The 15,371-nt window shown below is 37.8% G+C and overlaps 1 protein-coding gene across 1 annotated transcript in view; it reads left to right on the top strand.

Moving 5' to 3' along the window:
* N4BP2L2 (NEDD4 binding protein 2 like 2) overlaps positions 1 to 15,371 on the top strand; it is a 67,767-nt gene that overhangs the window by 36,802 nt on the left and 15,594 nt on the right. The window contains exon 7 of the mRNA XM_036747402.1: positions 12,980 to 14,781. Within this exon, the coding sequence (XP_036603297.1) occupies positions 12,980 to 14,781 (1,802 nt within the window). The remainder of the gene's footprint in view (positions 1 to 12,979; positions 14,782 to 15,371) is intronic.

Here is a 15,371-nt window from a genome sequence, read left to right as displayed (position 1 = left end):
GAAGGCTATGAGGTCATCAGTTGTTGTAGAGGACTTTTCAGATGGAGGAAATTATATGCAATGACTGAACTGGATTTACATGCTAGAATGCCTTTGTAAGTCACATAAAAATATGCTTACGTTCCCAAATGAGTTGGTTATGATTAACCTAAGTTAGAGTTTTGGTAATAGCTAAAACTTTTAGCATAAATTTTGTTTCTCATTTTTCCTTTATTTTGCTTGGCTTAAAAAAATACCAAAGGATATCTTAAGAGTTGTTCTTGACAATTTACTTGTGTTTCCATTTTCATATCATAGTAAATTTTGTTTTTTAAAACTTCATGCTTTGGGTTCCTAACCCCAGTTCATTAAAAGACCTAGAGGAAGACCTCCAGCATGTTGGGTAGATCTCTGTGGTGGACTGATGGGAGACATGAACAAGAGTTGTAAGATAAGAAGGCATAAATGAGTTACCATTACACAGTTGTCTATTCTGTCTCGGTGAGCTCATGAGTCTTTCAAGAGGTGGTTGTAATAAGCACAGTTTTTGATTTCTATATCTGCTTACATATAAATCTTCATTATTAATTAAAATGCTTGCCAACAGTTTATATTATATGGGTATTCCCTGAGTTACCAGTAGTCATCTTTCTAATGTACTATCCATGTGACAATTGACTAGTTTCACAGTACCTTTAAATCCTACTACCTGCCTCCTAGAGGGCCCTCCCGACAGCAATTAAGCTGGACCAACTTGATAGTGCTACCTGCAGCCCATACTTGAAATTGTTTGACTCGGTGTCTTCCCCACCACCCTCTCTGTCTGAAAAATTGTGTAAACACAGCACTCCTTGAAACTTTTCCTCTTTCTCTGATTCCTGCCCAATCAATTCCAGTTCATTCCATCTTTTTTTATCTTTATTTTCATGCTTTAACTTCTTTTCTACTTGGTCATTGTCTCTAGCTCTTGCTGAGTTCTCTCAAGAACAGTCTTGTTCACCTGTCCTCACTCCACTCAATTTGTGATCTCTGAAATGATCCTAATTATGATTAACAGGCATGAATATAATCATAATGATACTGCCATATTAAGGAAAAAGAAAAGTTTGTAAAATTACATATATAGAATTAGTTCCATCAGACTCTAAAACCCTTGAAAATGTTTAGAAGCCCATTCAGTTTCTCTTCAAGTTCTTTTTACTTTCTTATCTTTCTCTAAGTAAATCTGCTTTATTTCAAGCATTAGCTATCCCCTGATATTTCTACAGATCAATAATCTCATCAGTGTTACTGTTATAAATTGCAACCCATCCATTCTTTCCCATCTTATCCCTATCCCTCCATAATTGCTCTATAGAGTAGAAATATTCCTAGTAGGTTTTTGTGAGCTGTATACTTAGAACTATGATGATTTTTTTTTAAATTTTAAAGCTATTATCTAGCAGGTGACCATACCAGTTCATATTTGTGTTTCTTTGGGGGTTTTTTAAGCAAAAGATATTTTCCCAATAATGAAATGTTATTGAATGTTATTTATGATACAGTTGACCAACATTTCACTGGGCAATGAATGAATAATTCAGAAATGAAAGACTAGGGCAAGCTCATTAAATACTTCATCCTTGGTATATGTTTTTTGCTTACAGTAACTAATATAAGTTCCCTTTATATTAGATCATGGAAGGCCAGGGAATGTAATTGTCGAGTTATTTTAGTGTTTTAGACCAGAGTACAGTGTCTTTTTAAAAATAAAGGGAAAAGTAGTATAACCCTATATGGGTGTCTGTCTGTCAGGTTGCCAGGCTGGCTCTCTCAGTAGTTTGATGGTAAGCTGCATTTTATGAGACAAAGTAGTGATTGACAAGAATATTTCATTTTTTCTTTTATTTTATATTTATTGCAGTAGGGGAAATCTTGTACTCTCAGTGCTCTTAAAATTAGTGTCAATTTAGTTACCATATTTTTAATAACTAAAAAATATTCCCAAGGTATTCTTCAGTGACCTTAAACAAAATCTTCATTCCTAGAAATTGAAAATTCCATAACAGAAATGTAATGTTTTTAAGCAGAAAAGGTACAGATATCTCAAGGAGAGCTGAAGGAATATAACTTATATTACTGTTTTTATAAATAAGCTGCCCTATGTTGGTTCCCTGGGGTTTAGAGTAGAGGCAATAAATCTCTCTTCTTATTTCCTGTATCCTAACTGAGAAATCATGGAGTTCATTTATTCATTCAACAGATATCCATTAAGTACCCAGTATGCACAGGGCACTATTCAGGGGCTAGAGTAAATAACATACCGGAAAAGTAATGTGATTCTGGGAGCTAAAGACTCAAGTCAGTCTTATTACTTGTCATGCCTTGTGCAATAGGTCTACAGTCTAACACAATTCATTATTCATATTCATTGATAGCATGGATTAGATCATGTCTCTATGCTATGAGTATATGCAATGATATTCTCATGGAATACCTAGAAAGCAAACATTGGTTCTTTCTCCCAAAGACCATTTTATTTTTTAGATTAATTAATTAGATTATTTATTTTTAGTTTTTGACATTCATTTCCACAAGACTTTGAGTTACACATTTTCTCCCCATCTCTCCCCTCCCCCCCACCCCAAGATGGGATGCATTCTGATTACCCCTTTCCCCAGTCTGCCCTCCCTTCTATCACCGCCCCCCATCTCCTTCCCCCTTACTCTCTTATAGAGCAAGATATATTTCTATAACCCATTGCCAGTATCTTATTTCCCAGTTGCAAAAACAATTTTTAACTTTTGTTTTTAAAACTTTGAGTTCCAAATTCTCTCCCTTCTTCCCTCCCCACTTACCCTCATTGAGAAGGCAAGCAATTCAGTATAGGTTATACATGTGTCATTATGCAAAATACTTCCATAATAGTCATGTTGTGAAAGACTAACTATATTTCCCTCCATCCTATCCTGCCCCCCATTTATTCTATTTTCTCCTTTGACCTTGTCCTTTTACAAAAGTGTTTGCTTCTGATTACCCCCTCCCTGAATCTGCCCTCCCTTCTGTCATTCTCCTCACTTATCCCTTTCCCTCGTACTTTCCTGTAGGGTAAGATACCCAATTGAGTGTATATGTTATTCCCTCCTTGAGCCAAATCTAATGAGAGTAAGGTTCACTCATTCCTTTTCACCTCTTCCCTCTTCCCTTCCATTATAAGTTTTTTCTTGCCTCTTTTATGTGAGATAATTTACCCCATTCTATCTCTCCTTTTATCCTCCCAATATATTCCTCTTTCACCCCTTAAATTTTATTTTTTAGATATCATTCCTTCATATTCAACTCACCCTGTACCCTCTGTCTATATATATGTATATTCCCTTCAACTACCCTAATACTCAGAAAGATCTCATGAGTTTAAAATATCATCTTTCCATGTAGGAATGTAAGCAGTTCAACTTTAATAAGTCCCTTATGATTTCTCTTTCCTGTTTACCTTTTCATGCTTCTCTTTATTCTTTTATTTGAAAGTCAAATTTTCTATTCAGCCCTGGTCTTTTCATCAAGAATGCTTGAATTCCTCTATTTCATTGAATATCCATTTTTTCCCCTGAAGTATTATACTCAGTTTTGCTGGGTAGGTGATTCTTGGTTTTTACTTCTAATTCCTTTGCCCTCCAGAATATCATATTTTAAGCCCTTCAGTCCCTTAATGTAGAAGCTGCTAGATCTTGTGTTATCCTGATTGTGTTTCCACAATACTCAGATTGTTTCTTTCTGGCTGCTTGCAATATTTTCTCCTTGACCTGGGAACTCTGGAATTTGGCTACAATATTCCTAAGAGTTTTCCTAAGAGGCAATCAGTAGATTTTTTCAATTTCTATTTTACCTTTGGTTCTAGAATATCAGGGCAGTTTTCCTTCATAATTTCTTGAAAGATGATGTCTAAGCTCTTTTTTTGATCATGACTTTCAGATAGTCCAAAAATTTTTAAATCATCTCTCCTGGATCTATTTTCCTGGTCAGTGGTTTTCCCAATGAGATCACATTGTCTTCTATTTTTTCATTCTTTTGGTTTTGTTTTATCATTTTTTGATTTCTCACAGAGTCATTAGCTTCCATTTGCTCCACTCTAATTTTTAAGGAATTATTTTCTTCAATGAGCTTTTGGACCTCCTTTTCCATTTGGCCAATCTTGCTTTTCAAGGCATTCTTCTCCTCATTGGTTTTTTGGAGCTCTTTTACCATTTGGGTTAGTTTATTTTTTAAGGTGTTATTTTCTTCATTATTTTTTGGGGTCTCTTTTAGCAAGTGGTTGACTTGTTTTTCATGATTTTCTTGCATCACTCTCATTTCTTTTCCCAATTTTCCCTCTACTTCTCTTACTTGATTTTCAAAATCCTTTTTGAGCTCCTCCATGGCCTGAGACCAATTCATATTTTCCTTGCAGGCTTTTGATGTAGGATCTTTGACTTTGTTGTCTTCTGGTTGTATGTTTTGATCTTGTCACCAAAGTAAGATTCTGTAGTCTGAGGTTTTTTTTTATGCTGTCTGCCCATTTTCCCAGCCAATTACTTGACTTTTGAGCTCTTCGTCAAGGTATGCCTCAGCTTCCAGAGTGGAGAGTGCTCTGTCCCAAGTTTCAGGGGTTTTGTGCAGCTACTTTCAGAGCTACTTTTAGGCACCTGTAAATTTTCAGTTTTTCTGAGGTAGTATGATCCAAGGAGAGGATCTCCTGGCCCGTGCTCTGGCCTTTGAGTGACCACAAGCACTCTACTCTGCCCTGGAACAGTGAAGAGGATTCCGTCTCCACAGCCACCACAAGCTCTGCAACACCAGTGCTCCTCCTCACTCCAGGACCATCACCCAGGATTGCGACCCAGATCCAAGCAGGGCAAAGCAAGAGAATCCTGCCTCAGTGCCAGCAAAGAGATTCCTGCAATCCACCTCTGATCAGATGCTTTATTCCCCCACTGACTGTGGGCCTGGAGCTCCAAAAGCTGTTGCTGCTGCTGCTGCTGCCGCTGCCACTGCCACAGCCCCCTTTGCCTCCCCGGGGCTGGGACCTGTACCATGCTCTTCTCTCACCCAGATCTGAAAGAGTTTTCCTACTGATCTTTTATGCTGTCTTTGGCATTTGTGGGTTTAGCTGCACCCCACTCCCAGCATGGTCTGTACTGATGTAGTCCATGCTGGGCTGCGCCCTGCTCCAAGCATGGTGCAATAGACCCTTCCCATTGGCTTTCCAGGCTATCTTGGGCTGGAGACTTGTTTCACTTTGTCATTTTGTGGGTTCTGTAGCTCTAGAATTTGTTTAGAGTCATTTTTACAGGTATTTGGAGGGATTTGAGGGACAGTTCAAGCAAGTCCCTACTTTTACTCTGCCATCTTGGCTCCACCCCCCTACTCCCAACACCATTTTTAAAATGTACCCAACACATTAGGTGAGGACATAGCAAGGGTATTTGAGAACATGAAATTGGGAAGACCACCTGGACTTAAATATATAGAGAAGAAATCCATACTGAATGTGACACCATATTAAAGGTTTCCAGGGACTGATTTTTGAGACTGCAGGAGGAGAAGAATGCAAAAGAATGGAAATATTCATGGGAGATGCTTTTTGCTGCCACCACCACCACCAAAAAAAAGAAAGAAAAAGGTTTCAGAAAACATAGCAGCCACTCACCTGCCTTTTCCTGTCTCTAAAATCCTTATGAGAATCATCGAGGCAACCTGTTGAAGACATCCTTGATTTAAAAATAAAAAAGATGAGAAGGCAATGGCTATACTTTTGCAGATTATTTCATGCAAACATAGAGGCAGCTAGGTGGCACGGTGTTACTACCTGAGTGACTCTAGGCAAAGTCTCTCATGTGAAAATCATCTCCACCATTATGTTAAGGTCCTTTAAAGTTCAATGACATGTCACAGAGAGCCATGTCCACTGAGCAATGCCAAGGAAAATATGACAGGGATGCAGATGGGTTTGCCAGTGATGTGGAGGATCTCCTATGCAGAGTTAAAAAGAAGGTTGTTCCCCTGTTGACAATGAGGTTCTTCAGGTGTTGAGTTCATGGATGACATAGTGCTGATTGCATGGAGCTCCAGAAGCTTCTACATCCTCCTCAGATCCATAATTATTCAAAAGAGACTGGCCTAGTCATCCATGCAGAAAAACCAAGTGGAGGATCTTGAGCTCATAGATTTAGAGCTAGAAGAGACCTTAGAGGACATTGAGTATAACTCATTTGTTTTACATTTTAATTCCTGGAGTCAGTCTCTATAATTAATACTTGTTTAGGACATTGGGGCAGCTAAGTGGTGCCATAGTGCATAGAGTGCTACCTCTAGAGTCAGGAGGACTCCTCTTCCTGAGTTCAGATTTGGCCTCAGACACTTACTAGCTGTGTGGCCCTGGGCAAGCCACTCAAATCCTGTTTGCCTCAGTTTCCTCATCTGCAAAATGAGCTGGAGCAGGAAATAGCAAACCACTCCAGTATCTTTGCCAGGAAAACCCCAAATGCGGCATGATGAGTCAGACACAACTGAAACAATTGAACAACAATAAAGGATATTATTTATTATAGCATTTTACACAGTTCCTTGTACATATTGAGTACCTAAGAAATACCTGTCGATTGAATAAATGAATACTGCAGTTTCTCAGTTAGGATGTGGGAAATAAGAAAGATGAGAGACTTGTTGCTTGTACTATGAACCCTGGAGAATCAATGTAGGACATTATTTATAACCGAGGTTGAGAGAATTTAAGTAATTTGCCCAGGGTCACACAGCTAGTAAGCATCTTGGGCCAGTTTTAGCCCAGATCTTCTGGACTCCACGCCCAGTGTTCTGTCCACAAATGTATATTGCTCCTAAATATAATAAAATATTCATAGCAACATTTTTTTTTTGTGGCACCAAAAACCTAGAAACAAAGTGGGTGTCCATCTACTGGAGAATGACAACAAATTGTGGCATACAAATGCAATTTTACATCATAAGAAATGTCAAATATGAGAAATCCAGGTAAACATGGCAAGACTTATATGACATGATACATAATGAAGAAAGCAGAACCAAGAGAACAATCTACACTATGACTACAATAATCAGACTAAAAATAATGGCATCTGAATTCAGATTAATTGCAATGAACAATCTTTTCTAGAGAATAGATGATGGAACACACTTCACTCCTCTCAGTAAAATGCAAGCCCAGAGAAGAGATTGTTTCATGTTTTTGTATTTGTATCTCTAGTATCCAACACTAAGCCAGACACATAGTAGGCATTTAATAAATGTTTGTTGACTAACTAGACAGGTAGGTGACTGGTTGCAGAATGTTGCATACTTTGTCACATGTCACTTTTTCAATTTTGCTTAACTTTTTCTTTGTTAGGGAGTGCCTAGTGGAGAGGAGGGTATATATTGTAAATTATCAATGCTGGGAAAGGGCACCAATAAAGATATTTTTAAATGCTTATTTCTCAAATTGCAACATATATTATTTGCATGGAAAGTCCATTGAATGATTCCATCAACATACATGTCTTAGACAGGCATTGTACATAGTGAGCGGGGTACAAAATGAAACAGGAAGAAAAAAATAGATTGTATTATATTTGGGAATTAGTGATCCCATGCTGTTTACTGCCATTAAAATCCATATTTGAATTTAGGAATATTGGTGGTACAATGAAGCTGTAATTTAAAGCATACCATAAATCAGAAGGCAAGTAAGCCAAAGCGGAAATAGGAAAACACATGATTGGTATAAGTATGCTGTATTTTACTATCAATAAGGATTATGTTTGCAAACAGGAGTATAAAAGACCTCATCCCTGACTTGTATGACTGGAAAAGAAAGTGGGCTGGTCATGTAGCAAAAGTGAAAAATGATAGATGGTCTAAGTGCTTCACTGGTGTACAAAAATAGGAGAACCATAGGGAGGCCTTTAGCATGTGGAATAAATCCTCTATGGATGACTCATAGAAATACATCCAGCAGAATTGCATAAGTTGTAAAGGCACCAATGGATTGCTATTTGTACAGGGAGAGAAAGTACCTATGTCTATGAAATAATGGACTAATGAGAGAATCACATAAGCATTACAGACGGCTGTTCTCCAAAGGTTATGCCAGCTGTCTTCAAGGCTATTGATGGCTTATTTTTTTAAACAGTATATATTGATCTCTTGTTTTTACATCACCTACATTTCCCATTGTATGTCTTCTCCCCTTACCCCTGAAAAGGATATCTTATGACAAAGAATAAAAAAGAAGCATCACTAAACAATATATCAAAAAGTCTGACATGATGTGCAGTCTTCCAAAACCCTTCTGCAAAGAATCTCAGAAAAATACAATTTCATATCTCTTCTTTGGGGCTAAGTTTGGTCATTATAATTTTGTAGTATTCACTTTCATTTGTTTACTTCTTATTGTTCTCCCCATTTCCATTCGTGTAGTCTTTGTGTATATTGTTTTCTTAGTTCTACTTCATTTTGCATCAGCTCAAAAAAGTCTTCTTGTGCTTCTCTGCAGTCATCTTATTTTTCTCTTACACATAATAATATTCTGTTACATTCATATACCATAATTTGTTTAGCCATTTGCTGGCTGATGGACATGTTCTTTCTATTTCTTTTCTATTACAGAAAGTCTTGTTATAAATACTTTAGTATGTATGGGCTTTCATTTTGTATTGCTCTCTTGGGTTATATATCTAGCAGTAGAATTTTTGGGTAAAAGAATATGGTTATTTTGCTACTGTGCAGCAAACACTCAGCCAGAATGGCAGAAATCAGGATCATGCAGGCAATTATATGGTTGAGGGTTGGGGATAGGGACTGGGGACAGAAATATGTCCCTATCAAAAAGTGGGATAAAGAGAAACTTTAGGTTACAGTAGTATCTTGCGGCCCAGCCAAGGAAAATAGTTGGCAGTTTCTTAGAATAAGTATCTGGTGTTGAAATCTGTGAGGGGGGAAATGAAATGTGTTATACCCATGCCATCTATATCCAATATCAAATTCCTGTCCATTCTTATTAGGAAAGGGTTCATGTTAAACAGAACTCTCCAGTCAGGAAAAAGATTGGTACTGGCCATTCTTGGATCACTTAAATGGGTTTACTGTTTTATTTTTTATATTTTTTTGTCCAGCCAAGCAAAAGGAAGAGGAAGGGGGATATACTTTTGCTGAACATTTCATTTTTTAAAAAGAAAAAAATTTTAAATTATCATGAAATGCCCCCCAAAAGGGTATGAATATTTAAATCATTTTCTTTGCATAATTCAAATTATTTTCCAGAGTGGTTGGACCATTGGCAGTTCCACAAATAATTCATTAGTATGCTTGTCTTTCTATAACCTTTCCAATATGAACTATTCCCATTTTTTGTCATTTTTGAAAATTTGCAAGGGCATCTTTTTGAGTTCTCATCCTTGACCTTTTTGCAACATTTGACAACACTGACCAACCTGATAAACATATCTCATTACCCCCTCTACCTTGATATTTTCTCCTCCCATGGCTTTTCTCTTTTTTCCTTTTCCATTCACTTCTTCCTTTTCCATTTAAATCTAGGCATCCTTCCAGATTTGGTTCTCTATCCTCTTGTCTATACTCTCCTGTAACACTTTCATCCTCTCATATGGCTCTATACTACTATATGTTGGGTCTCTAGGTAGTATAGTCAGTGGATAGCCTGCTGGGCCTAGAATCAGGAAGACTACTCTTCCTGAGTTAAAATCTGGCCTCAGATTAGCTGTGTGACCCTGGGCAAGTCACTTAACCCTGTTTGCCTCAGTTTCCTCATCTGTAAAATGAGCTGGAGAAGGAAATGGCAAACCACTCCAGTGTCTTTGCCAAGAAAATCCCAAATGAGGTCACAAAGAGTCAGACATGACTGAACAATTAGGTCAGCCTTGACCTCCATTGAGCACCAGTTCCAAATCTCCGCTTGACTACTGGATATCTCTACCTGGATGTCCAACAAAAACCCATAATTCAACATGATAAAAACAGAACTTTTTGTTTTCTAGACCTGGCCCTCTCCCTATCTTTCCCATTTCTGTTGGTACCACCATCTTTCTAGTCACCTAAGCTTATTACTTCAGTCATTATTGACACTTCCCTTCCCCTCACCCTACGTCCCCCATATCTTGAATTAGTTGCCAAATCCTTTTGACCAAACCCAGGAACTATCATCTCAGGCATCTGCCCCTTTTCATTTTTACTACTATTTCTTGTTAGCACCCACTTGGTCTAGTATAATAAAACCCTAGCTCATCTCCTTGTTTCTAGCCTCTCCCATCTCCAATTAGGAGAGGAAGCTGTGAGAGACAATAGATACAGAGAAGGTGTGAAAGCAGAGGAGCTGGAAGAGTGGAAGATGAGAAGATGGAAAAGCCACAGGAACTGGATAGTAGAAGCCAGGGGAGGGAAGTGATGCTATGAGATCATCTGTGCCAGACTCCAGGACCCAAGTTACATGCATAGATCATGCATGAGTTGGTTGAGAAAGATGATGTAATACTGGCTATCCTTCCCTAATCCCAGTGAAGATCCCAAGGTAGTGATTCATTTTTCTTTTCTCATTAAGCTCTCTTACCTCACTGAAGATCAGTGCCTTTTCCAAATGGGAGGGGGAATGCCTGTTCCTTAAGAGTTTATTTATCTGTCTTTGTTTAAACATTTTTTTTGTTCTTTAAGCTGGCAATTGTGATAAACTGTTAACTCTAGACATTGCTATTCTGATTATATTTATTTGGGAATATATCTGGAAAGAAGTTTTTTAAGGATTTCTTCCTGGGAGAAAATGATAACATTTTTTAAAGCATTCTGTGGGCTGGGGGCTCAGAGCTAAAAATAAAAAAGAATTAGAGATTCATTTTTACAGCTTCATAGAACAGATAATGAATACCAGGTTCTTAATCCTTTGTGTGTGTGTGTGTGTGTGTGTGTGTGTGTGTGTGTCATAAGACTCCCTTGGTAGTCTGGTGAAACCTATGGACTCCTTTCTTAGAATAATGTTTTTAAGAACATAAAATAAATACATAAAACATACAAATAACATATATAAATATATAACATAAATGCAATGGAAAACAATTATCAAAAAAAATTTTTAAGTCCCAGGACCATAGGTTAAAAACCCCAGCTCTAGTCAATGAATGAGTCAGCAGGGTCAAGGGAACTGTATCTAGCGGGGTTAGTAATGAGATGAAGCCTCTGCCATTTTTGGAGCAGACAGACCCTCCCAGAGGGAAGCAGCTGAGGGAATGCTCAAAGGGATGAATGGCCCCACCCACCCATGAAAAAGTACAAGGAGAGTAAGAATGGCTGACCGCCCTGCCCAATCCTAGGGAACTGCCCCATTGGTATAGTGCTTTAAAAGTTGTAAAGCACTTTCCTCACAAATACCCTATGAAAAAGGTACTGCGGGTATTAACTCCATTTGCTCTATGAGCAAAGCAGAATTGGAATATCTCAGAAGAAGTGCAAGATGCACAAATTTAGAGAATCCACCCCAAATGTTCACATGGACTACTTGTGCCCAATCTGTGGTAGAGCATTCCAAGATCAATTGGTCTGATCAACCCTAGTCAGACGCACTGTAACTCTAGCATAATGATGTCATTTTGGTCATCTTCGAGAACGAAGGACAGCAACCATACCATACAGATGAGAAAACCGAGGTTCTGAGAGGTTAGTTGTTGAAAACATTTACTTTAGTGACCCTTGAGATACTTGATGATACTGCTGTTTGGGAATTGTCCCTCCAGTCTGGCTATCCTCACAGAACCCCCATCAGTATTGTATTGAGATCATTCGTTATCTTTCAGTGTTCACATTTCTAAACCAATATCCAGTTACATGGAAATAGGACTTTTATCTCTTGTTACTTAGAAGATAAAAGATTGAGCTGTTCACCTCTTACCTCTCATAAATTTCTCCACAATCTGGAAATGAAAACAATTAAGTTGAAGGTCAGTAAAGTTCTGCTTTCTCTTTTCAATTCTTAAGGTCAGTGGTCTATTTGCTTCATTCTTTCCCCTCTCTTTCCCCTCTTTTATTGTGGCTGGGTTTTTTTTTTTCCTCCTCCTCTTTGTGTACCTTCTTTTTTGTCTTTCTGCTTGTTTGTTTTTTGGTTTTTGGGTTTTTTTTGCTCATTCCCTGTACTCACCCTATCCTATCCCTCTTTACTTTCTCATTGTTGGAAAGGGGACAACCACATTTTTATATAAAGGATGAAGGGAAAGTGACACCAAAGAGAAATCCCTTAGGACAAAATCACTTCCACCATAAAGTCAAGTAGGGCAAATTCATTTTTATAAGCTAGACAGAGAAAGAATCATTGTCACTCAGGGTATTTGCTCACCCCAGATTTTGGAAGCAGATGCAGGGATGGGCTACCTATTGATATGAAAAGTCGATATCACAGATCAGTTTTGTGAGTCAAAAAGTGAGCTCCTTAAAGGTAGGTACTATTTTTTGTCTTTATATGCCTAGCACCTGGCACAGTGCCTGGCACATGTTATGAACTTAATAAATGTTGAATTTAGTTGGATTGGTCCATTAGGAAGTCACTGATGTTCTGAGAATGAACAAATGTTTGAAAATGAATTTACTTTTTGACATTAGGAAATCTCAATTGCTTATTGGTAGATTAAGAGGAAGTACTAAGAAGACAGAATTTCTTTGTTTCAAGAAACTGCCACTGTAATTATTTTATAAAATTGATTGATTTAAAAAATTATTTCAAGTATATGTGAGAATGAAATTTTAAAATAAATAGATTTATTTTGTGTTTGTATTTAAGTTTTAAATTTTTGATTGGGTATAATGTGCATTTCTACTTTCTTGAGAACGTATAAATTGTCCAGTTCTATGCAGTATAGTGCTGGAAACCTGCTAATATGTCACATGATACCAAAAGCACCATCATTTTGTCATGCAGAGTAAATTAAATAGCATAGTTGTAACTTTTCTAATTTCTGTTTTCTATATTTAGAGAAGAAAATTTGAAGAAAACTGGACAGAAACCTAGCAGAGCAAGTCAGAGGAGAAACAGGAGAAGAAATAGGAAACTGAAGAATAGTAATGGTAACTCTTTGGAGAAAGGATCATACGGAACCCTAAGTCATCCTGTGCCAGAGGATGAGGACACATCTGAAAGTGAAGGACATTACTCAGAAGAAGAGAATGATGCACAGTCAGTGTTCATGTCCATTGGAGATCTGGGGTATACATCAACAGATTCTATAAATGGACACAGTGAGGAAAGTAGTAAAAGCCTAAAACCTGAACTGGAAAAAGAAAGTGTTTCTAGTGCTCAATCTGTCACGTCTGTAACTTTGGAAAGTCCACCAAGGTGTGACTCAACTACAGAAAGTGACAACTTGTATCAGTTGAACTTGACATCCATTCCCCGTGAAAATGCACCTAGACACATGTTTAATCATCAGATAATGGTTCAAAACTTTGTAGGAAGACAGAATAATCCCTATGTACCAAGTGTTGAATGCTCTGAAATGAAGGCTGACAATCATGCTGAGCTGAGTCACTCTGTGGTGTTCGGCATTAAGGATAGAGATGTATCTTCTAAGGCCACTTGTGTTCTCACAGAGGAGGATAGCATGTCACCTGAAAGCCCCAATGATAAAGAAATGCAGCCTAATCAATGCAAATTTGACTCTTCATGTAAACATTTAATATACGGGCACAGAGCAAATAGGAATCCAACAAATTGTTGGGCTTTTTTCTCAGCCACGTTATCAGATGAAAAGCCAGAATGGGATTTGGACACACAGCCCTCTTTTGCTGGTTGGCCTGAGGGGCCTGATCACTTTATAAACCCACAGAGACAAAAGAAAGCTAGGTGTTCCAGACAGACTTGTCCTGGCAGCCCTGGGGAGCTGATGAGACTTGTCCACAGATATGAAGACACAGAACCAGAAAACCATCTGCAAGCACTGAAGGAAGAGAGTGCTGATGCATTAAGAAATGAGGAGCTGACATCTCCAAATAAACCTACAGACTTAATTCCATTCATAGAGACAGAAACTAATGTCCTTAGAAGCAACTTGCCTGAAATATGCATCCAAAGGAAAACATCAGCAGTAATTACTAAGAAGGGAAGACCCAGAAGGATTTTTAATTTGGCTCCAAACTTTGACCTGCCGAGACAAGCTGTGGTTAGTGTAGAGGAGAAGAACAGAGATGCTCTGTTAACAGATAGTCACACATTTAAAAACATTTTGGTTGTAGAAAATGACAGAATTCTAGAAGTGAATCATGAAGAGAAGAATAAGCCAGAAGGGATGACTATCCAAAATAATACATCACGATTTAACCAGGATTATCTCATAGGTCTTGCATCCAACCCTGGAGGAGAATTTCAGTCTCATGAAGTATCATTCAATCAGCTGAGACAGACTTTGTGTCTTCCCCAAAAGGCTGTTTTGAAGGTTTTGTTTGCAAGTGAGAAAAGAATCCTGACGTTTAAATCACAGGCAGTGGGGAATAGGCTGAATGAGGTAGATCTAATTTCTCTGGAAATCTCAAATCATAAGCCTGATATTGTCTTATCTGCTCAAGCTTCTTCAGAGCATCCTGGTTTCAACCTTGATATTTTTTCTGGAAGTTTTGGTGCTAGTGTTCACAAAAGAAATGAGTCCGAGCCATCACGATGTGTACAAGTTAAAGACAGTCAAGATTCACTAAGTGTTGTGCCTAATTCCTTTGGTCTGCCCTTATCCCAGAGATTTGCTTTTCAACTTGTAAATCTATTTGGCTCTCCTGGAGTTCCAATAGGTAACTTTTTTTTTTCGGTTTCTTAAAATGAATTTTCCAGTTTTATACTGCAAGTTGCCTTATAATCAGTTGTTACATGATGTTTCACTGACTGTTTTCACATAGTTTTAGTGCTTGAGTAGAGCTTTTCAGTTTTGCCATCAGAAGCTTCATCACAAATAGTGCTTTCTCCTCAATGCTATTATTAGTTATTTTGGGGTGAATGGTATTATGTGGGCATTCTTAATCTAAATGAACTCTGGGAGAATGAAGAGAGACTGTGAGAGTCAAACTGGACAAATGAGTGACTTAGGAGCTACTGAGGAAACTAAGCTTATTTCCCTCAGAACCTGCCACCTTGTCAAAATTCTCATAACTCATACTTTGTCCTCATTCACAGTTATAATAAAATTGTGCAGTTTAGGTTGAACTGTAAGAATAAATTAATCATTAAAAAAACTAGAAATAGGAAAAAAAATCCTCAAGCCCATTCAAACTGATATTTGATAATCATCTTTGAGGGATATAGTAAAAGAAAGGGAATTTGGACTATATGGCCTCGAAGTTCCCCTCCCAATTCTGTGACTTAAGTTTTTTTTTCAAAATCCATT

The sequence above is a fragment of the Trichosurus vulpecula genome, chromosome 2 (assembly GCF_011100635.1).
Source record: "Trichosurus vulpecula isolate mTriVul1 chromosome 2, mTriVul1.pri, whole genome shotgun sequence".
In the NCBI taxonomy this organism is placed as follows: Eukaryota; Metazoa; Chordata; class Mammalia; order Diprotodontia; family Phalangeridae; genus Trichosurus; species Trichosurus vulpecula.
This window is presented reverse-complemented; position numbering and strand designations above follow the sequence as displayed.